At 42.0% G+C, this 24,040-nt stretch overlaps 1 protein-coding gene across 1 annotated transcript in view; it reads right to left on the reverse strand.

Annotated features, from left to right (window-relative positions):
• Positions 1-709: 709 nt before the first annotated feature.
• Positions 710-24,040, reverse strand: part of LEXM (lymphocyte expansion molecule) — a 41,812-nt gene continuing 18,481 nt past the window's right edge. Inside the window, exons 5-10 of the mRNA XM_036753277.1 lie at positions 23,258-23,402; positions 18,151-18,294; positions 9,131-9,292; positions 6,148-6,276; positions 4,996-5,129; positions 710-2,950 (exon numbers count right to left, since the gene is read on the reverse strand). Coding sequence (XP_036609172.1) covers positions 2,812-2,950; positions 4,996-5,129; positions 6,148-6,276; positions 9,131-9,292; positions 18,151-18,294; positions 23,258-23,402 — 853 coding nt within the window. The 3' untranslated portion in view covers positions 710-2,811. The remainder of the gene's footprint in view (positions 2,951-4,995; positions 5,130-6,147; positions 6,277-9,130; positions 9,293-18,150; positions 18,295-23,257; positions 23,403-24,040) is intronic.

Consider the following 24,040-nt stretch of genomic DNA (forward strand, 5'->3'; position numbering starts at 1 on the left):
TGAAGTTCAGAACAAAATACAAACAAATTACAAACATCAACAGACAGACCCAATACAATTCATAGTTACCAACATCTAGGTTTAGCCAGGGAGCTCAGAACGAGGGCTGGCCCAGAGTCACATTTGCCACCATGGCTGTGGGTAAGAGCTCCAAAGAACAGACAGCCAACTCCTGGTTTTTATATCTTTTTCAGCATCAGGGGTGAGTCACACATGCGACTCACCCATGTGACCTAGAATCGTCACAAACAGGTGGACTTAAACCTGCATGGTCCAAAAGCCTCTGCTCTCCCGGACATGTAAACTGGGCCCTCCCTGGAGTTAGCCCCACCTTGGGCCCCACCTTAGTTGCCAATCCACACCCACTAAGGTTTTACACCTAATAGGGGTTTGGGCCTGGGTCTTAGCACCTAGTAAAACTCAATCAAAGGCACTGAATTAATCAAAGGAAACAAAGGCCAAACTCTGCAAGGGCACTTGTTGAACTAAGTGCTAAGGAGCCCATTTTGATTGCCAACACACTGATCCGAGACAATTCCAGAGGACACGTGGTAAAAAATACTATCCGCCTCTAGGGAGACAACTGATGAACTGAGTAGAAACCGCAGTATAGTCTTTTCACTTTATTTTTCTTGCTGTTTTGTGATATGGCTAATATGGAAATGTTTTACATGATTTCACAGTATAATTAATACATTGTTTGCCTTCTCAGTGGGTGGGAGAGGGACGGGATAAGAAAATAAAAGCATCCTGTCCCACTTTAGGACAATTATTAATCACTGAAGTTTTTCCGGCCATCAAATTGAAATTGGCCTCTTTGTGGCTTCCCCCTTGCTCCTGGTTCTGCTCTCAAACAAAATAAGTTCCAGTCCTTCAAGTTTTTGAAAACAGTTGTGTCCCTCCAGAGCCTTCTCTGCCCCAATCTAAATATACCCAGCTAGACAGAGGTTAAGTGACTTATTCAGGATCATACAGCTAGTACCTGAGGTTAGATGTGAACCCAGCTTTTTCTGCCTCCAAGGGTGGCTCTCTATCCACTCACCACCTACCTGTCTGCCTGATAACCTCTACAAAACGTCCCTCTTGCTCTCTGTCTACGTCTGTCTTATCTCTCTTTCTCTGTCTCTCTTGCAGCCCAGGTAGGTTGAACCCCAATAAATAAAAATAATCAATTTGTGTGTGTTTTTATCTAGGAACAAAAGAAGATCCCTAAGAGAACTGGTTCTTAGTTGATGTGGAGAGTTGCAGCCTTGATAACAATTTCTGGAAGAAGGATATAGATAGTGAGAAAATCAAATTGATATCATCTCCATTTTTAAAATTGAGTTTATTTTGTATCACTGTCAACATTTTGTATACTTCCTAAGTCAGGTTTCTTTGTCTCTGAGTTAAGTTCAGAAGTTCAGCTTTCCTCTCTGAGTTAATTGAGTTTAGAGGTTCAATTTTCCTGCTAATAACTACTCTATTTTTGTGTCAAGGAAATCTGTTATCCTTGAAGGATGCAGGTAGATGCCAGGGAGTCTGCTCTGTTAATCTCTGTGACACTGATTATGCTTCAAGAAAGTCTGGTCTGTTATCACTGTGACACGGTTAACTAGCCACGCAGGTGGACACCACCAATGAGCTTTCCATACTGAAAGATGGAAGAAGGGATTGTTGCTAGCCCTACATTTCAAATCTCTAGCCAGTCATATAGTTTTACTATTGGTGATGCTACAAGCTTTGTAGCCAGTCATACTGTTTTCCCCATTAATGGTGCTGCCTTTTCGCTTTTGGATGCTTCTCCTTTTGTCTGTTAAAAAATGATCTGTCTGCCCTCATTCTATGTCTTTTGGCTTGCTGAGGGGCTAAAGACCCTTTTATTGGGAATTGCTGTCCTTATGAATAGATTGCACTTGCTTGGAACTCTGTGCCTCAGTTTGCCTTAATTTCAATTGTGACAGTAGTCAGTCAGAAAATTGGTAGAGAGAATAGGAGAATATCATTTAAGAGACAGTATTAAGTCTCCACCCCTTCCTCCAGGCATCCCAGCTTGAAAATGGAGCAGCTGAATCAACTTGGACAGCTCTCTTGATTTCTCCAGGCCTTTTTCCAGATCTCCAGTTACTCATTTCTAGATAGCATCCTAAGGCTTACCAAGCACTTTGCTCACATGAGGTAGAGAGCATTAATATTACCAATTCCCCACTTTTCAGATGCAGATGCTGAGGCTCAGAGACAAAGAGATGACTTACTTGTAAGCCACAGAATCAGACTCAAACCCAGAGCTCTGACTCTAATTCAGCACAGGTTGCCTCTTGACACCTACCTGTGAAACTCTCTACCTCCTGTCTAGCCCACCCTTATCTACCTTTCTTCCTTACTTCCTTATCCCTCCCAGCCCCACTTTGGTCACAAGGCCCTAGCTAGGGGGTAGCATCTTAGGTTGAAAGCATCTCCAGACCACACTCATGAATTGCACACACCCACACACCCACACACCCAGAGCTTTGCCCGATGCTCTACTCACTTCCTGATACACCTGGCTCAGTCCTGACAGAGGCTCTATGTATTCCCCTTAATCTATACTTTAATGCACCAAAACCCAGAAAATCTTTTTTGAAAAGGTATAGCTAGGAGGCCTCTTCCCAAATGCCACCCACCTGCAGTTTGCTTGGGTTGGTTGACTCTTGAAGCAAAAGTGTGCCCCAGCCAATTTCTGGGGCTCACACCATGCTGATGTGCTGAGCTGAAATCCCAGCTTTATGGTGTCTTCTCTCCCAAATTCTACCCCACCCCGTGTTCCCCACATCCCTTGCTTCCCTTCTACTTTTAATTACTAGGCTTCTCTGGAGGGCATGGCTCATGCCATATTCTCGGACATCTTTGTGAGGAACTGGAGGGAGGGGGGTCCGAACTGTGATCAAAAGGCCGATAATCCTTCCCTTTGTTGAAGGGGGTGAGCCGCTGCCTAAAATAAATGAAAACAAAATATAGTGAGGGGGAAGAAAACATTGGCAGATTAAAACACTAAGTGATCATTATAATATCAATTATGTCACAGCTTTAGAGCTGGACAGGACCTTAGAGAAGTCCTTTTTCATGGTGTTGCAACAATTTGCTAGCAGCTGCCGTAGGGGTATAAGACCCACCAACAACCAGCACACAGAAAGTAGCCAACACAGGTTCTTTTGATCTGCTTTACTAAGGAAAGCAATGTTAAGGGGTTAACAATCTTACTTTAATCCAACATACAAATGTCATTCACTCAGCTCAGGGGGAAAAGCCAGCACCCTGAGCTTTGGAGCAAATACAAATTACAAACATCAACAGACAGACCTTGTCTGATTCAAATCTCAATTCATAGTTACCAGAGTTTAACACAGTCCGAGCATCCGGGTTTACAAGCTGGAGGGCTCTTAACTACAGCTGCCCAGAGTCTCTACTTCAACCCGCCTCCAAGAGTGAGAGCCCTTGCAAATAGCTCTGTTCTAGCTTTTTATACGCTCTTTAGTCATCATCAAATGTCATCTGAGCGACCAGAACTTAGGCTGCTACCATTGGCTCTGGTCTTAGGAACTCTGTTTAAGACCCTGAGGGCTTCCCCCCACATAGGCTTATCACCTAGTAGATAGGGATTTGGGCCCGGGGTTTAGCACCTAGTAAGACTCAATCAAAGACACTCAACTTAATTGACATTACACATGGATATTGAAACTGAGGCCAAAGAGAGATTAGCAGTGGTTCCCAAGTCAAACACCATAGCAAAAGGCTGAGCCAGGATTTGAACTGCATCCATTGTACCAAAGTAACTTCTAGCTCTGTCCATCCACAGTGCTTTATAGAAGGATATTGAGGATAATTATCCTCTTAGGAAAGGAGGAAAACAGAGATGATGAAGGCTGGAGAGAATGCTAGACTCAAAGAATGACAAGACCTGTGTGGCTTCAAGTTACTGTCCTTCCCGGAGCCTGTTTCTCCCTGTCAAATATAATTCAACAAATATTCATTAAGTGTCCATTAAAAGCTGCTAGGTGGTGCCATAGCACACAGAGTGACTGGGTTGCCAAGGGAAAAAGCAAGAAAGCAAGATGAAACTTCTCTGTGGCAGAGTGTGAGGCTCTGGGTAGTCTAGTCAGCTGGGTAGCTTCCTATCTATGTCTGTGTCTATGTCTGTGTCTGTGTCTGAGTCTGAGTCTATGTCTATGTCTATGATCCCCTCTGCTCTGTGTATGTTACTGGGGAAGCCTTCTGAGTTAAGCTGCTCTGTAATCTGAAGTATTATGCAGAAGGACCCTCAAAGCTGAATATTTGACATCTTCTGAGCTCTTCCTTATTCTCCCATTTGTAGGACCCTTGCAGTCAGAGGTCAGGGGACCCTGACGCTGCAAGTGCTGTAGATCCTCACCTTTAACCAAGAACAACTTTAGGCAGAGAATTCAAAAGAAAGCAAAAGCTAAGGTGAGAACTAGAAAAACATAGAGGTACCTAAGCCACTCAATTAGATGCTACAAAACTAAGGTACATCATAAAGTTTGCTAGACTGACTCATAGACTTTCGTTTAGACCTACCGACTTTTAGTTTCTATACAGTCTTAAGGACTTCAATGTTCTGTTTTCTCAGTCTGTAGGGAAAAGAAATGAGACACTTTCCAGTGCCCACAAAAACACCCAGATCTCTCACTCATCAATGTCTGCACCACCTAGAGGTGTGCCGAGAGCAATAGCCTGGGAGTCAGGAGACCTGAGTCTTAGGGTCTCTCTGCTTAAGTTGTTCAACCTCTCTGGGTCTCAGTGCTTCAGATATAAAATAAGGAGGTTAGACTGGGTGACCTTTTGACTTAACAGCTCTGATGTTCTATGTTCTTCCCTTGCTAGTCTAACATTCTATGACTTCAACCATCCTACCTAAAAGCTGATCTTGGGAACCTAGACCTCCCAATCTCCCCATCCATCCTCAGTATACCTGCCCTATCACCTGGGCCCTAATTCCCAGGGACTCTGGGCTTTACTTACTGTAGGAATGATTCCTTCTTTTGGTTTTCACACGGATAGCGGTCAGGTTTGGACAGGTAGAGTGACCGGTACCGTTGCTGGTGGTCCCTCGCTTCATGTTTTGTGTGGTTGTAGCGTCCAACACCCACTGGGTTCTGAAGGGAGCAAGACAAAAACAGGCATTTGCAACATCATTGGTTGTCTAGACTCACCAGTGCAGAGCTCCCCAGAATGACAGATTCTGAGATTTTGAGAGAACTCAGAGGGAAGAACATCTCTTCTGGCTATTGTTTGGCCCCAGAGGCAGAACTGGGAGCAATAGCTGTTCCAGTGGGGCAGGGGGGATGGGATTGCACAGAGGCAGGGGTGTGGATGGACTTCCTAACCCAGTCCTCCCATGGCAGTTATTTCATCTGTGGGCATCAAGCTTAAGTCTAACTCTCTACAGGAAGCCTCCCCAGCCCCTCAATCCTAGGGCCTTTCCTCCCTTAATTATTTCTTACTTATCCTGTCTGTAGCTTGCTTTGTCTATATTTGTTTGCATGTTGTCTTTTCTTTTAGATTGTAAATTCCTTGAGAGCAGAGTTTACCTTTTGCCTCTTTTTGTATCCCTAGAACTTAGCACAGTGCCAGGAATACGGTGGGAGCTTAATAAATGTTTATTAACAGACTTAATCTCTGCAATTTTCATGCTTTTTTCTGGTGTGTCTGAGGCCAAGCAGGACAAATCCAAACCCTCTTCTGTATAACAGGTAATCAAGCAATCAATAAACATTTAGCGGACCGCAAACCCTAACTCAACAACCCGTGCAACTGCTTTATTTTTCCAAAGGACCCAGTATACCCTTATTTCCTGACCATTGTCAACTACTTTTCTCTCTGTTACTAACATAAGAAGATGAAGTGGTTGGTGTTTGGTCTCCATCAATAAGGCAATGTTGTTTGGTTTCCATTGTAGAAATAAGAGTGGGATGGTTGTGCTTTTATTCCCCTTAAAAGGACATGGGATGGCTTAACCACAGGTACCCAGATTTGAGATAGTGGGATGGCTTCAAACGTTCATGAAAAGAAGTGGGATGGCATCCTGTTGCCTCATCCCTCCTTATTTTTAGTACTAGTCATAGCAACTTTCCCTTCTCCTTATCCATCCTCCCCAAAGTGATCCCTACTTACTGTGTTTCCAACAAAGTTCTGGTAGGATTTCAGGTCCACCCTCTTAGAAGAAGAGCCAAATGGATACAGGTTGCTTAACTCATACCCTGGCATAGGTTTAGGGTTGTAGGAGCCTGGGCCCAGGTTACACTAGGAAGGAGAAATAATTGGGGAAGCCATGCAGAAGGTCCCAGGAGGACTCTTCCTCTCCCTCCTCCTTCTTCTCCTCCCTCTTCCCTCCTCCCTCCTCCCTCCAGGTAAGTTTCCTCACTCAGCCACCTTCTTCACTGGAGGACAACAGAAAAGTCCACCTCAGGGACCTGGGGCATGGGAGAAGATGGGGTATGAGCTAGACATACACAAGGTAAACTGATGATGGTAAGAAGAACCACTGCTTATAGACCATCCTAGGTGCATAATGCGCCATTCTGTAGAGAGGCTTGCTCACAACAGCTCTGTGAGGTGGATAGTACAAGTATGACGAAGACCATTTTATGGATGAAGAAACTGAGGCTCAAAGACAGTTGTCTCTACTTTGTAGATGAGAAACTGGGGTCTCAGCTTTCTGGGGCCCTTGATCCAGTGTGATATGGGCCCACCCTCAAGCTCTTTCTCGTGGTGCTTTCTTTCCAATGCACAGGCTACCAGGAGCTCAGAACTATGACCATCGGTTAGTTGCCAAGGCTTGGCATCATAGCCAAGGAAATGCCCATCTCTGTCATTGAGAAGGCCTGGGGACCCGGAGCACACCTTGTCTCCAGTCTCAAAGCACTAACACAGTGTATCTCAAAGGAGATGGGCAGAGGGACCGGGTTTGTGATTTCACTGATAATAGGAAACACCCCAATTTGGGTACTCCCTCTCCCATTGTGGGGTTGGCACATTCTCTGTAGGGTATACTCTCAGACAGCAGCTGTCTGGAGCAGCAGGAGCTAACATGACTTTCAGAGTCACAGCCAGGATATGTCTGAGAACACAGGTTTTCCTGACTCCAAAGACAGCTTCCTATACAAACACGGGACCCTGGCCTTCCACATTCCTGATTAAAACATAACTGGGAAATATTTAACAAAACAAATAAAAATACAATAACACATCAACAACATTACCGACAACTGAAGATCAGAGAGGAGGGAGGCGGAGGGAAAAGACAGAGAAGAGAGAAAGAGAAAGAAGAGAGGGGAGAAAGTGGGAGGGAGAAAAAGAAAAGAGAGAAGAAAAAGGAGAGAAGAGAGGGATAGACAGAGACAGAGAGAGAAAGAAAGAGAAGAGGAAGAAGGAGAGAGAGAGACAGACAGAGACAGGCAGAGACAGACAGAGACAGACAGAGACAGACAGAGACAGAGACCAAGACCCAGGTCCAGCTAGAGAAGTGGGTACTGACAGCAGTTACAACTAGGTAGACAGTGGAGTTTAGCATTTAGGTGTCAAGATTTACCTAGTTAGGTAAAAGGGGACACTAGCAGCTGGTGGACTGAGGGGAGCTCCTCCTAGCTTGGGGCTGCCATGTCCCCTCCCCATTTTTCTCCTGCTCCGTGGCTCATCCTCTCAGGGTGAGGCTCTGTCTGCCTTTCAAATTAACAGTGAGCTCTTCTGCTAAACCCAATCTACTAATGGAAAAAGGCCACAGAGGGCTCCCAGGGCCCTCCTTCCAGTCCCTGGACCAACGCGAATTTTAATCAGTCACTACAAGGTGCAAACAATAATAATTCTTTGGCTGACATAATGTCTAATGGGGGTGGAGGAAGGGATTAGAAGGGCAGGGCTGGAGGTCTGGATCTCTGATTTCACCAGCTTGGAGCACATCTTGTGTGGAAAATGGCTCCAGCGACGGAGAACACCAACTCCTCCATTAACTGACAAGTTTAGTGAGCAGCCCCCAGCACTGGGAAAATAAGGGGACTTGCCCACAGTCATTCAAATTCAGTCAGAAGGTATGAGAGGCTGGCCCTGGCTCGGTCCAAAGCCAGCCTCCCATCCATTAGGCCATGCTGTCCCTCAGTAGCATATTTGCTTGTATAAATTAGAGAACAAAATGTACAAACCAGCATAGATGAGATTGCTAGACAGCTAGGTGGTGCAGTCAGGAAAACCAGAATTCAAACCCAGCCTCAGGCACTCACTAGCTGTGTGACTCTGGCCAAGTCATTTAATCTTTGCCTGCCTCAGTTTCCTCAACTGTAAAATGGGGATAATATAGCAGCCACCTCCCAGGGTTGTTGTGAGGATCAGATGAGATGATGTTTGTAAAGTGCTTAACACAGTGCCTGGCACATAGTAGGTGCGTGCTCTCTCTCTCTGTGTATGTGTGTGTGTGTGTGTGTGTGTGTGTGTGTGTGTGTATGTGTGTGTGTGTGTGTATACATATATATATACACACATATACATATATATACACACATATACATATATATACACACATATATACATATATATACATATAGATGTTAGCTATTATTATTATTGCTATTAAATCTTTTGGAACCGATCGACAAATGTGTCTATATATACATATATAAAAACATACTATGTGTATGGCTCTTCAAAAAGTTTCATTTCAGAAAATGGATCTTAGTATCAAGACATCAGAAATTTAGAACCAGAAGGGGTTTTACAGGCCATCTGAAATTTACAAATGAGAAAATTTAGAAGTTAAGTGACTTGCCCAAGGTCACACAGGCGGTAAGTAGTAGTCCTTTGACTCTGAATTCAGTGATCCTTCAATCACACTACACTGCTTCCCTTGAAAAGCTGCTGCCCCCTGGTGCGATCCAATCCCTTCATTTCAGAGGAAGGAACTGAAGATCAGAGATGAGGTGCTGTGTTCCAGGTCATACAGCAAGTTTGTGGCAGATTTGGGACTAAAGCCCCTATTTCTCTCCCAGCTCTCACTATCCCTCCTAAGTCACTGCAGGGACCCTGAAGCATGGACTTAAGCAACGAGGGAGGGTGTGACCTCTCGAGTCTGGGAAGGAAGGAGAAAGGAGCAGCAGAGACCACTGACCTGTTTGATGGGCCACTGGCTAAGCGTGGAACAGTATATCCTCTCAGTGGGCACGGCTGGGCTCCGGGACAACTTTCCAAAGACTCCATGTTTCTTCCTAGAATGCGAATTCAGCTCGTCCACAAAGCTCTTGAATGAGAACAGCTCAAACGGCTTTTTTTTCTGGGGTCCAAGAACAACGCCGAGAAATTATAACAAAGAAATAAAGGACATCCTTCCCTATAGTGGGAATGTGACGGGAACCATAAATGGAGAAGATGAAAAACATAACTGGATAGAATTCAAAGCTCACGATTTTGGGGCTGTCCTGGGCTCCCCTCTTTCAACATTTTCCTTCTTGGAGGCTTCATCAGCTTTTGCAGGTAACAACTATCTCTAGGAATATGACCCCAGACCACAGTGCTCTTGCCAAAGTTCAAAGGTCTGACCATGACCTGTTCAATCAAGTCCAGTGACTCCCTGTCACCTCCAAGATCAAATATAAAATCCCATTTGGAGTTTAAAGTCCTTAGTTCCCTCCTACCTTTCCAGTCCTCTTATGCCTTAACTGTCCTCTATATAATCTGTGATCCAGAACATGCCTCCTGGCTGTTCCTCACCCATGGTACTTGGTCTCCCATTTCCTAGCACTTTCTTATTTATTTGTTTGTTTATTTGGGGTTCTTTGTTACACTTTGAGTTCTGAGTTGTCTCCTCTCCTTGCCAACATTTGACATAGATATATATGTGAAATCATGCACTATATACTTTCCCATATCAGTTCTTTCTCTAGAGGTGGATAGCATCTTCAGAGGTCCTTCATAGTTGATTTAAATGACCATATTACTCAGAATAGCTCAGTCACTCACAGTTACTCTTAAAACAATAGGGCTGTTACTGTATACAATGTTCTCTTGGTTCTGCTCATTTCACTCTTCATTATTCCTTGCAAGTCTTTCCACATTTTTCTAAAACCAACTTGTTCATCATTTCTTACAACACAGTAATATTCCATCACAATCATATACCACAACTTGTTTAGCCATTCCCCAATTGATGGGCATTCCAGCAATTTCCAGTTCTTTGCCATCACAAAGAGAGCTGCTATAAATATTTTAAAATATAAAGGTTCTTTTCCTTTTTCCCTTATCACCTTGGGAAACAGATCTAATAGTATTTCTGGTTCAAAGAGCATACATGATTTTATGACAATTTGGGCATAATTCCAGATTGCTCTCCAAAATGGTTGGATCAGTTCACAGTTCCACCAAGTGTATTTTTCACATCTTCTCCAGCATTTGTTATTTTCTCCTTCTATCATTTTAACCAATCTGGTAGGTGTGAGATGGTATTTCAAAATGTTGTTTTAATTTGCATTTCTCTAATCAATAATGATTTAGAGCATTTTTTTATATATCTATATATATAGTTCTGATTTTGTCTTCCAAATATTGCCTGTTTGTATTCTTTGGCCATTTATCAATTGGGGAATGACTCATATTCTTATGAATTTGACTCAGTTCTCTATACATTAGAGATCTAAGGCCTTTATCTGAGAAATTGTCTACTAACCTCTCCCCCCACACCCCATTTTGTACTTTCCTTCTAATCTTGGCTACATTGGTTTTGTTTATATAAAACCTTTTAAATCCGATGTAACGAAAATTGTCCATTTTACATCCCACAATTCTATCTCTTGTTCATAAATTCTTCTCCTATCCATAAATCTAGTAGGTAATATGTCCCATGTTCCTCTAATTTTCTTATGATATCTCCCCTTAAATCTAAGTCATGTATCCATTTTGACTTTACTTTGATAAATGGTGTAAGATTAATGTATACCTAGTTTTTGCCAGACTGCTTTCTAGTTTTTCCAGCAATTTTTACCAAATAGTGAGTGATTTTCCCCAAAACTTAAATCTTTATATTTATCAAATGCAAAGTTACTATAATCATCACTACTATGTATTGTATATCTCCTCTACTCATTGATCCACCATTCTGTTTCTTAGCTAGTACCAGATAGTTTAATAATTACTGCTGTATAGAACAATTTAACATATGGTACTGCTAGACCTTCTTCCTTTACATTTTTTTCATTAATTCCTTTGATATTCTGGACCTCTTGTTCTTCCAAATGAATTCTGTTATTATTTTTCCTTATTTTTTGGTAGTTTAATTGGGATGGCACTGAATAAATAGATTAGGGAGAATTGTCATTTTTATTGTATTGGCTCAGCCCACCCATGAACAATTAATATTTCTCCAGCTACTTGTATCTGACTTTATTTGTATAAAAATGTTTTGTAATTATGCTCATATAGTTCCTGAGTTTGGATTGGCAGGTATAATCCCAGGTATTTTATATTGTTTATACTTATTTTAAATGAAATCTCTCTTACTATCTCTTATTGCAGACCTTTATCGATGATACATAGAAATGCTGCTGACTTATATGGGTTTATTTTATATCCTCTTCTGTTGCTAAAATTATTATTTCAACTAATTCTTTAGTTGACTCTCTAAGATTTTCAAAGTATATCATCATATCATCTGCAAAAGGAGATAATTTTATTACCTCATTACCCATCCTGAGTCCTCCATTTTCTTTTTCTTCTCTTATTGCTATTGCTAGCGTTTCTAATACAATATTGAATAACATTGGTGATAACTGACCTCCTTGCTAGTATTTTATTTAAAATTTTTGCATCGATATTCATTAAGGAAATTGGTCTATAGTTTTCTTTCTATGTTTTTGTTCTTCCTGGTTTAGCACCATATTTGTTTCATGAAAGGAGTTTGATAGAACTCCTTCTTTACCTATTATTCCAAATTATTTAATATTGGAATGAATTGATCTTTAAATGTTTCCTAGAATTTACTTGTAAATCCATCTTGTCCTAATGCTTTTTTCTTGGAAAGCTCATTTATGGCTTGTTCACCTTCTTTTTCTAAAATAGGTTTATTTAGATATTCTATTTCCTCTTCTGTTGATCTAGGCAGTTTATATTTTTGTAAATGTTCTTCAATTTCACTTAAATTGTTAAATTCATTGACACATAATTGGGGAAAACAACTCCTAATAATTACTTTAATTTCATCTTCATTAGTGTTATATTCACCCTTTTCATTTTGGATACTAGTGATTTGGTTTTTTCCTTCTCTTTTCAAAAAATCATATTAACCAATAGCTTATTTATTTTATTTTTCACAAAACCAGCTCCTAATTTGATTTATTAATTCAATGGTTTTCTTACATTCAATTTTATTAATCTTATTTTTAATTTTCAGGATTTCCAATTATGTATTTAACTGGAAATTTTTACTTTGTTCTTTTTCTTTGCTGTTTTTTTAATTGCATACCCAATTTATCAGTCTGCTCTTTCTCTATTTTATTGATGTATGCATTTAGAGATATCAATTTTCTTCTGATTTTGCTACATCCCATAAGTTTTGGCATATTATCTTATTATTATCATCCTCTTTAATAAAATAATTTATCGTTTCTATGATTTGTTCTTTGACCCACTCATTCTTCAAGATTAGGTTATTTGGTCTCCAATTAACTTTTAATCTGTGTTTCCATGGTCCTTTATGAAATGCAATTTTTTTTTGCATTTTGATCTGAAAGGGATACACTTAACATTCCTGCATTTGATTATAAGATTTTATGCCCTGATATGTGATTGATTTTTGTAAAGGTGTCATATGCCATTGAGAAAAAGGTGTAATCCTTTCTATTTCCATTCAGTTCTCTCCAGATATTTATCACATCTAGCTTATCTAAGATTCTATTCATCTCCTTGACTTCTTTTTTATTTTTTGGTTAGATGTATCTAGTTCTGAAAGGGAAAGGTTAAAGTCCCTCACTATTATAGTTTTGCTGTTTCCATCTGTAATTCATTTAACTTTTTCTTCATAAATTTGGATGCTATAGCATTTGGTGCATGTATGTTTAATATTGATATTACTATGATACCTATAGTACATTTTTACCGTAATGTAATTTCCCTGCTTATCTCTTTTAATTAAATCTATTTTAGCTTTAACTCTGTTTGAAATCATGATTGCTACTACTGCCTTTTTAAAAATATCAGCTGAACCATAAAAATTCTACTCCAGTCCTTTATCTTTACTGTGTATCTTTCATTTTTAAATGTGTTTCTTGTAAACAACATATTGTCAAGTTGTGGGTATTGATCCATTCTGCTATCATTTCTGTTTTATAGGTGAGCTCATCCCATTCACATTCAAAGTTATAATTACTAGTAGTGTATTTCCCTCTACTCTATTTTCCCCACTGTTTATCCTTCTCTCTCTCTCTCTCTCTCTCTCTCTCTCTCTCTCTCTCTCCCCGCCTCCCCCTCTCCCCTCCCTTCCTCCTCCCCCTCCTCTTGCCCCTCATCCTCCCTCTTCCTTTGAAGTCTAACTTACTTCTGACCACTGCCTCCCTAATCTGCAAGCCCTTTTAAGAGTCTCTCTCTTAACTTATCCCCTTGTCCTCCTATATCTCTATAAGTTAAAAAGTTTTTTATACCTGAATAGATGTATTTATTCCCAGTTTAACTCAGTTCTGATGAGAATAAGGTTCCCATACTGCCCTCCATTGTAAAAGTTCTTCCATTCACACCTCTTTTGTATGAGATAACTTGCTCCATTTTACCTCTTCCTACCCAATTTTATTTTTTAGGATCATTCCATCATAATCAACTGAAACTCAAGCCTTCCATCTATGTATACTCTTTCTAACTACCCTAAGATGACAACATTCTTAAGAGCTATAAATATTAGCTCCCCATTTAAGACAGTAAACAGTTTAACTTTATTAAATCCCTTACAATTAGTCTTTCATGTTTATCTTCTTATGTTTCTTCTGATTCTTGTATTTTAAAGTCAAATTTTTCTGTTTAGTTCTGGTCTTTTCCTCAAGACTATTTGAAAGTCCTTTAATTCATTAAATATTTATTTTTTCTTTTGCAGGATTACACTCAGCTTTGTTGGGTAGGTTATTCTTGGTTCCAAATCCAACTCTTTCGCTCTTCAGAATATCATATCCCATGCCCTTCAGTCCTTTAATGTAAAAGCTAAATTTTGTGTTATCCTAACTGTAGCTCCACAATACTTGAACTGTTTATTTTGAGTTGCTCATATTTTCTCCTTGACTGGGAGCTTTGAAACTCACCTATCATGTTCCTGTCAGTTTTTATTTTGGGATCTCTTTCAGGTAGTGATTGGTGGATTTTTTCAATTTCTATTTTACCCTCTAGTTCTAAAACTTCAGGGCAATTTTCCTTAATAATTTTTTGAAGTATAATGTCTAGACGCTTCTTTTGATCATGACTTTCAAGTAGTCCAACAATTCTCATATCATCTCTCTCCTCAATCTGTTTTCCAGGTCAGTTGTTTTTCCAATGAGGTGTTTCATATTCTCTTCCATTTTTTCATTCTTTTGATTTTGTTTTATTATTTCTTGATGTCTTATGAAGTCATTAGCTTCCTCTTGCCCAATTCTAGTGGTTAGGGAGTTAATTTCTTCAGTAAGTTTTTAGAACCCCTTTTTTCCAATTGGTTGACTTTTCACAATTTTCTTGATTTTCTTTCATTACTCATTTCTTTTCCCAATTTTTCCTCTACTTCTATTATTTGATTCTTTTTAAGCTCTTCTAAGAGCTCTTTTTGGGCTCATGACCATTTAACATTTTACTTTGAAGCTTTATAAGTGGCTGTTTTGACTTCATTGTCTTTTTCTGAGTTTGAACCCTGATATTCTCTATCACTATGGTAACTATCTACGGTCAGGTTCTTTTTTCGTTCCTCACTCATTTTTAACTGTCTATTTTTTGGTTGTTAATTTTATGTTAGGGGTCAGATTCTGCTCCCAGGGTGTAGGAGATAATGTCTCAGGCTTCAGGTTTTTTGTGTTGCTGTTTTCAGAACTCTGTTTGGGGGTATCTTTGACTTTTTGATTCTTCCAATGTGCTATGATCCAAGGCCAGGTGTGGGCACTACTCTTCCAACTTACGCCTTGGTTTATGAGTGACCTCAAGTGCTCCTCTATACCCCTGAGCCATGACCAGGGCCCACCTCATTGCTGCCACCACATACACTCTCAGTTGCCCCATCAGCCTTCATTTTCCTGAGGCCACAAGGATAAATTTGTTTCTCTACCTTGGAACCAAAACCAGGGACTCAGCTCTCCTGAGTGACCACATCTAGTTCTCTCCATCCTGGAACCAGGAGCAGGGCCCCACCCCTTGGCAACCCTTACCTGGTGTGTGCTTGCTCCTCCTCACCTGTCAACAGACCTGAGCCCCAAGTCAAGTGCTAGTAGAGGCTCCCTACCAAGTCTTCCCCTGAATAGCCATCCACTCCCCCCTCAATCATCCTTGGGGTGAAAGTTTCAGAAGCTGAGGCTGCCACAGATACAGCAGCCCCCAAGCCTTACTGCTTGTTGACACTGTGATATCTCTACTTACTCCTGACCAAACCACCACCCCATAGGTCAGATCTTTCCTAAGTTATCCTAAGGCTGGGCAACTGTATTACCCCAACTTTTTATTATTTCTGCCCCTCTAAGATTCAAATTGAGGGTAAGATGTTTGGAAGGGAATTTGGGAGACCCAGGTAATTTCTCACCTTATTCCACTATCTTCCCACAATCCCCTTCCTCCTAGCATTTTCAAGGCTTGTTCCCCTGCCTGGAATGCTCTTCCTCCTCATCTCCATTTCCCATCTACAGTTGTAGCTGCTTTGTAAGCAGAAGGCAGGGATGAGGAAGGAGAACAGGGAGGGAAAGCCAGAGAAAATGCAGAGCTAGGGAATTCAGTGCTGTGTCTGCAGAACAGCCAGGAGGCCAGTGTCACCAGATCATAGATTATACAGGGGGGGATTTAAAGCATAAGCAGACTGGAAAGATAGGAAGGGCTTTAAAAGCCAAACAGGATTTTCTATGTGATCCTGGAGGTAATAGGAGATGCTGGAATTTATTGTGTAGGGGAGTTTATTGACTAGATGCATAAAAAGGCTTTGACAAAGGACAACCCTCATTTATGACCAAAACCTTACCAATACAGGCATAGAGGGACTTTTTTTGATAAAATTATAAGTATCTCTTAAAACCCAAAGCTAGCATTACATGTAATTTGGAAATACACCATCCCAATAAAAATAAAGGTAAAGCAATGAGCTCCCCTTTCCCCATTGCTACTGGCCATATAACCCAAAATGTTAACAACAGCCATAAGAAAAGGAAGAAATTAAAGGCATAAAGATAGGAAAGGAAGAGATGGTACTATCCGTCATTGCTGATAACATAACGGCTTACTTAGAATATCCTAGAGAATCAGAAAATAAACCAATTGAGGCAATTAATAGCTTTTCTAAAGTGGCAGGATACAAAATAAACCCACAAAACCCAACAACATTTCCATATTGCAGTAACAAATCCAGGAGGGAAGAAGAGAAAGGGAAGTGCCATTCAAAATAATTACAAAATTCCTTAAATATCTAGCAGTCAACCTACCAAGGGCAGCTAGGTGAGGCCATAGTAGATAGAGTGCCGGACCTGGAGTCAGGAAGACTCATCTTCCTGAGTTCAAATCTAGCCTCAGACACTTACTAGCTGCGTGATCTTGGGCAAGTCACTAAACCCTGTTTGCCTCAGTTATCTCATCTGTAAAATGAGCTGGAGAAGGAAATGGCAACCTACTCCACTATCTCTGCCAAGAAAACCCCAAATAGGGTCATGAAGAGTTGGACCCGACTGAATAACAAGAAGTCAACCTACCCAAGGCATAACCCAAACCTGAATAGATCCCATCATAAAAGACTTCCCAATGAAATAGAGGCTTGAACAATCAAAGGGATTTTCCATGCTTATACTTGAATTGTACCAATAGAATAAAAATCATAATGCTATCTAAATTAATTTACAGATTTAGTGCTATACCAATCCAATGATCAAGGACAGAAGTAATACCATCATTCCTTTGAAGAATCCAGAAACATTGTTTCAAGGAAAACAAAGACAAAAAAAGCAGAAATGAAAAGCGAATAGCTTTCTGGACCTCAAGTTATATTATCAAGCAGTAATCATCAAACCAATTTGATAATGGTTAAAAATTGAAAAGTAGATTGATGGAAGAAATCCTAGACAAGAAATAACTGAACTCCATAACCCAAGTGCAATAAATCCTAAACCAAAAATTACTTAGGGAAGAACTGTTAGCTGGTAAAAAAAAAGTTATGGGAAAACTAGAAAGCAGTCCGGCAGAAATTATTTTTAGACCAATATCTTACACCATATGTCATTAGGCAGCATAATGGATAGAGTGCTAGGTCTGGAGTGAGGAACACCTGGATTCAAATCCTGACTCCAACACTTACTAGCGGTGTGATCAGGGAAAGTCATCTCACCTTTCTCAGCCTCAGTTCCATTATCTGTTAAATGGGGATAATTACAGCACAGACTTCACAGGGTCCTTAGAAGGATGAGATAATTCATGTAAAGGGCTTTGCGATCCTTGACCTATCTGAAAAGCTGTCATCTAGTTGTTGCTTCATGACTTCCAATAAAGTTGTAACCCACTCACTCATCATTCAGTCCATGACCCCACGGACCATAGTTCGCCAATACCGTCCATAAGGTTTTCTTGGCTGAGGTCCTGGAGTGGTTTGCCATTTCCTCCTCTAGTGGATTAAGGCAAACAGGTTAAGTGACTTGCCCAGGGTCACACAGTGAGTAAATATTGAACCCAGGCCTCTTCTTGCTCCAGCATACCACCCCAATGCTAACATTCTATGCTCTGAGCTCTGGCTTTCTAATCGATTGTAGTTATCTGTTTAAGGCTCATAACAAAGCCCTAAAGAAGGGGCAGGAGGACCCATTAATCCCTCCTGACTCCTGTCAGAGCTTACAAACATTGGTGGGAGATGTATTTCTAGAGATAAACCCAACCATAATGAGTCAAGCCCCCCTCCTCTACCGTTCTCATGGATGCCCTAGACTGAGTTTCCCTCCCATTGAGGACTGGAGTACAGACCTGGGTGGCATAATGCCCATAGGCAATAGGCATGGACCGGTCTCCTGAGAAAACATCATAGGGCCCACGCTTGCTGATGGTCCGAGTCAGTAATTCTTCCATTCCGCTTTTGAAAGTGTAGGTCCCTGGTGATAAACCACTGCCCTAGAGTCAGAGGAATGACCAAGCATTAGGAGAGTCATAGCAAAGAAATGCACCATTCAGTCTCGCAAATTCAATGTCATTCAACAAGCATTGATTAAACACCTCCTGTAGGCAAAGCTCCATGCTTAAAGCTGAGGACAGAAAGTTGAAAATGGAAATGATTCTACCCTTCATGGAACTTCCAGTCTAGCCAATGCTGAGATCCCTCTGAACTCTGTGAGGGTGTTGGCTCCAGAGCTCTCCAGGTAAATGGGTTTGAGAAGGACCTGGAGGTTGGAGGCAGGCACATACAGCCAGGCTTAGAGGTCACATGAGCTGCTGCCCCTTGGAGGGAGACCACCTGTAAGCTCTCATCACTATGTGTCAGTTAATAAACAAGTATTTGTTAAGCACCTCTGTGTGCCAATCTCTGAACTAAGTACTGAGGATACAAAAACCAAGCAGAACTTGCCCTCGAGGAGCTTCCATTCTAACAGGACAGTACCACCCCCCCCATCTCTCTCTCTCTCTCTCTCTCTCTCTCTCTCTCTCTCTCTCTCTGTAACACACACACACACACACACACACACACACACACACACATAATTGTGCACCTCTGAAGCTAAGATGCAAAAAAGTATGGATCGAGTCTGCTTCTGCTTCTGCTTCTGCTAATTTTAGCCTAACAATTAACAGCAAGGAAAAAACATGTTCTCCATCAGCCAGCACCACACCATCCATAGGTGGAACCATCAGTTATAGCAAATGAAGAAATTTTGAATGCTGTGGATAAGTTCACTTACTTTCCAGGGCTGTACACATAGATGATGAGGTTAATGCATACACTGCCGGAGCTAGCTTAGTGTTTGGGAATGTCAGGAAAGGTTGGGACAGAAGAGGTATTAGGCTGCCTACCAAACTCAAGGTCTACAGAACCATTGTGCTGACCTCATTGTTGTATGCCTGTGAAGCCTGGATAGTCTACCAGCGCCATGCCAGGAAACTGAATCATTTTTATTTGAATTGTCTTAGGAAGATCCTGAAGATCACTTGGTAGGATAAGGTACCAGACACTGAGGTCCTTTCTCAGTCATTTAGACTCTGTGGCAGAGAATGCAACTCCTGTGGGCTGGCCACCTTGTTCAAATGCCAAATGTACACTTGCCTAAAAGATTATTTTTATGGAGAACTCACACAAAGACAGACACATGGTGGTCAGAAAAAGCAATACAAGGACACTCTCAAGGTCTCTCTGAAGAACTTTGGAATCAATTGTGAGACATGGGAGATGCTGGCAAAGGACCGCTCAACATGGCATGACCTCATCAAAGAAGGCTCTGTGCTCTAGGAGCAGACTTGTAGTGGCTCAAAAGAAATGTGAGATGTGTAAATTGAGACACCTCCACTCCCAATGTTCATGCAGACGATTTGTGTCCAACCTGTGCCAGAGCCTTCCGAGCTCACGTTAGTCTGATCAGCCACAGTTGGGCACACTGTACCTTGACCCCGACCAACATAGTGATATCAGTTAGGTCCTCTTTGAGAATGGACACCAACCAAGCACACACACATATACATATGTACATGGATAGTTCTGTATGTGACTACATACATGTACTTACACATTCACACATACATACACATGCATATGTACGTACACATACACCTATGCGTAAAGACACACATAATACGCACATGCGCAATACATATATGCCCATACATGTGTATATACATACATCTTTATATATCTATATATCTATATCTATATCTATATATGAAATTAAGAAAGTCTTCATGCAGAAGGTGGCATTTGAGCTAAGCACTGAAGGAAACTACATGTCCCAGACAGGGGTAGATGAATTAGTGAAGCTGAGCAGGAGATGGAGATGGAGGTTTCGATCTTAGACATTCTAAGAGGGAGAGGTGTAGACAGAGGGCATCCCTGCATGGAGACAGCCTGTGGAAAGTCACAGAGATGAGAGACAGAATGTTGTGGGTGAGGAACAGCAAGAAAGCCACTTTGGCCAGACTAATGACTATATTTACTCTGGTGTCGAGCTGCAGAAACAAATTGGAAAATTGAAAGTATTTCAGTAGAAAAAAATTAAATCTATTTCTAAAAAAGTGCACGGGGGATAATGTTGTATAATAAGGTTGATAAGGCTGGACAGGTAGGTTGAAGCCAAGATGGGAAGTGTCTCAAATGCCGAACAGAAGAATTTGTACTGGAGTCTAAGAGTTTTAACAGGCAGCCCCCGGAGTAGAGTGAGTGGGGCAACATGCTGAGATCTGGAGATTCTTACCAAAGCAGCAAAGTCTCAAAGCAACAGTGCTTACAAATGATGCCAAAGGGGATGTTCACTTGGTGCAAAACTCATGCTTCATGGCACAGCTTGAAACACTGATGGGCTTAACAGTGGGGCAGGGACAAGGGACATGGAGGGGTTTCCAGCTGGGCCCTCGGTTTGGGAACCTTTCTCAAGTCCAGGAGGAGGAAGAAGGAAACTGGTATCAGGCCTCCTCCTGGCCTGGCCCTCAGTTCGCTGGTACGGGACACCTGAGCCAGTCACACATCATGGGAGCCATACCACTGACTGGCAATGTGGAAGGGGACCAGGTGTTTTATAGGAAAAGGTGGGGTCTTACTCAGGTGCATCTGATTGATTTCCCGCCACTGATGTCAAAGGCAGGGATTTCCGAATTAGGAAAGCTGAGTGGGAGATGCAGATTTCCAAACAATAAGTATTTCTTAAGTATCTATTAAGTGCCAAGCACTGGGCTAGTTCAAAAAAAAAATGTACAACACCAACTGATTCGGAGCAGATAGTGTTCCACGCCGATGTTCCCTGCCTCTGCAAAGAACACAGACTTCTGGGGCCAGCCCCGTGGCCCTTCTAATCGCACATCATCCCAAACATCTTTTAACAAACCAAAATTGGAATCAAAGAGTGTGGGTGCCCAGAGGGATCCCTGAGAGCAGCTGGACTAATGTCCTCATTCAAAAGGTGAAGTGATTTGCCCAATGAGATTCAAGGTCAGATCTTCAGACTCCAAATCCAGGCGATTACCCCCTACCCACGCCCATCACCTCACAGTGCACTGCTATATCCCTCACCCCATCAGATGCGAAGAGGTGGACAGGATTGGGGGGTGAAGTGCAAGAGGTCAGGATGACCTCGGTGATAGGAGGGGTCCCATCTGGGGATGAAGAATAACGAGCAATGCAACAGTCAAAGCAAAAATGCTCACGTACCAGATTCAAGGCAAGAAGATGTGGTTTTCAAAGGAGAGAAATGGGGGGAAGACCCCCAGGGGGACGGAAGTCCTTGAAAGCTGTGGTGACTTCTTTTTGTCATCTACTAAGAGTATTGAATCATGAAGGTAGCGACATACAGCCTTCCATGCCCCAGACCTCTCCTCCTCTTTTCTTTATCTCCCTCCCCATCTCCACTTTCCAGGTGGATCCACCCTGCTGATAAGAGTATGGAGAGGGAACAGCTAGGGCCTACAAGGTGGCAAGGATGCCCAGCAACCAATTCTACCCACCCTAGGTTCACTTAAGATTTGGTAGTGTATTGTGTTTGTCCTTTGTTCTTGAAGAGGACCATGGCATCAGGGATATGATGACATGACTTGCAGTTGACTTTGATTTGAGGGACGGAGGGCTGTGCAAGATCACCAGCCTCACTTTCTCCTCCAGAGCCATCTGGGTCCAGTGGCCAGATATCCATCAAGATGACTGGAGATGACCCAGGATGCAATGGGAGACCCTGGCCCAGTGAGGTAATGCTCATTCACTGAATAGGCCTCTTCAAGAAGTGAGTCAAGGGATGGCCCCTTTAATTAGAAAAAAGAAAAAAAAATCAAGCTGGGAGGGAAAGACCCTCAGGGTTGCTGTTGCAAAGAGAAACTGTTTGAGGCATGGAGATTGGAACTAGCCTTGGACATGTGGAAGAAGTTTGAGAGTCAGGGAGGCTAGGTAGCGCCATAGTGCATAGAGTATTGGGCCTCGAGTCTGGAAGACTCATCTTCCTGAGTTCCAATCCAGCTTCAGACACTTCCTGGCTGTGTGACCCTGGGAAGTCACTGATCCTCTTTGCCTCAGTTTCCTCATCTGTAAAATGAGCTGGAGAAGGAAATGGCAAAACACTCCAGTGTCTCTGCCAAGAAAACCCCAAAAGGAACAACATTCCTATCCCATCCCTCAGGGCATGCTGACCTCCTCTTATCCCCAGCTCCCTCTCTACTTTTCTCTGCATAAGGAACAAGATAGTTCACCTGTGAGGTGGTGGAACATAATGGAGGAAAGCGCCCCTGGATTTGGAATGAGAAGACCCAAGTTCAAATCTCACCAACTACTTAACTTGGGAAGTCTTGGTGGAGTCAGCTCTGGTAGCTGCCATTTTTCGTTCCATCAGATAAGGAAGTGGGACTAGAGGCTGTAGAAGGTCCCTTTAGACACAAGCATTCTTCGATCCTCATCTTAGTTTGTAGAAAGCAGTTTGAGATGTTGTGTAATTACAATGACCAAGTTTGACCCCAGAGAAGAGATCACCATTCATAGAAGAGGTGAGAGACTATGGGTATGGAACACTATATATACTATCTAGACATTCCATGTGTCTTTTTTTTTAATTGCTTTTTTATTTGTTATTACAAGAATATATTGGGAAATTAAGGTAATTAAAAACAAAAGACATCAATAAGCAATTTTTTGATAATAATAAAAAACGAAGATATTTGAGCACTTATCTTCACCACCCACCCCCACCTCCTAAGCCTCATACAACAATTGAGGAAGGCATAACTCCCCTCACACTACAGGGGACTCTTTGCAAGGCCGGGCAGAGGGTATACCTTACTTAGGTTTTTGTTTGCCCCAGTCTGAGCCACTGGCCCCACACAGGGGAGACATTTGCAAATATTTGATGAAGGAATGGATGCCAAGGGAAAGAAAGGTGAGCCCAAAGCCCCCTGGACTCACCTCAGCAGAGACTTCAAAGGCCTTTTTAGCCTTGGTGCACATGATTCCTTTGGAGTGTGATCGCTCCCAGGCCTTCTCTTCCATCTCTGTGTAGGGGTTCCCTCCTTTCCCATAATTCCCAGGGCCAGGAAAATAATTCTGCCATGTGGAGAGAAGGAATAAGTGTCATCACAGGTAGCCCAGGATGCCACCATCGCCTGGCTAACTTGCGCCTATTGGTTTTATACCTTTTGCTTTACTAAATCAGTCATTTCCAGGTGTCATGTCCTACCTTGTGCCGAATTAAAACAGGTTAAGCAACACAAACTGTTACAGTGGGAAAAGGATGGTCTCCAGGGCTGGGGTTCTCCCCTCTGACTCCTAGGACCTGGGTGGTCTTGGCCAAGTCATTTCAACTCTGTGGTTCTCAGTTTCCCCCTGTATCAAACGAGGGGGTTGGACTCTAGGTGAGTGTAATACCAATTAAGTTGGGACTTTCTTACTGTTTCAAAACAATTAAGTGTCTTTGATTGAGTCTTACTAGGCACTAAGCCCCAGGCCCAAACCCTAATCTATCAGGTGCTAAGCCTATGTGAGTATGAATTGGTAACTAAGGTGGGGCCAGTGAAGGGAGGTGCTAACTCCAGAGCCAACAGTCAGAGCTTAAGTTCTGGTCACTCAGATGACATTTGATGAGGGCTAAAGAGTGCAGAAAAAGGGAAGACAGAGATATTTGCTTAGAGCTCTCCCTCTTGGTGGCCCGCTGATGTGGAAACTCCGGCAGCTACAGTTAAGAGCCCTCCA

This window comes from Trichosurus vulpecula, chromosome 4, assembly GCF_011100635.1.
Source record: "Trichosurus vulpecula isolate mTriVul1 chromosome 4, mTriVul1.pri, whole genome shotgun sequence".
Lineage (NCBI taxonomy): Eukaryota > Metazoa > Chordata > Mammalia > Diprotodontia > Phalangeridae > Trichosurus > Trichosurus vulpecula.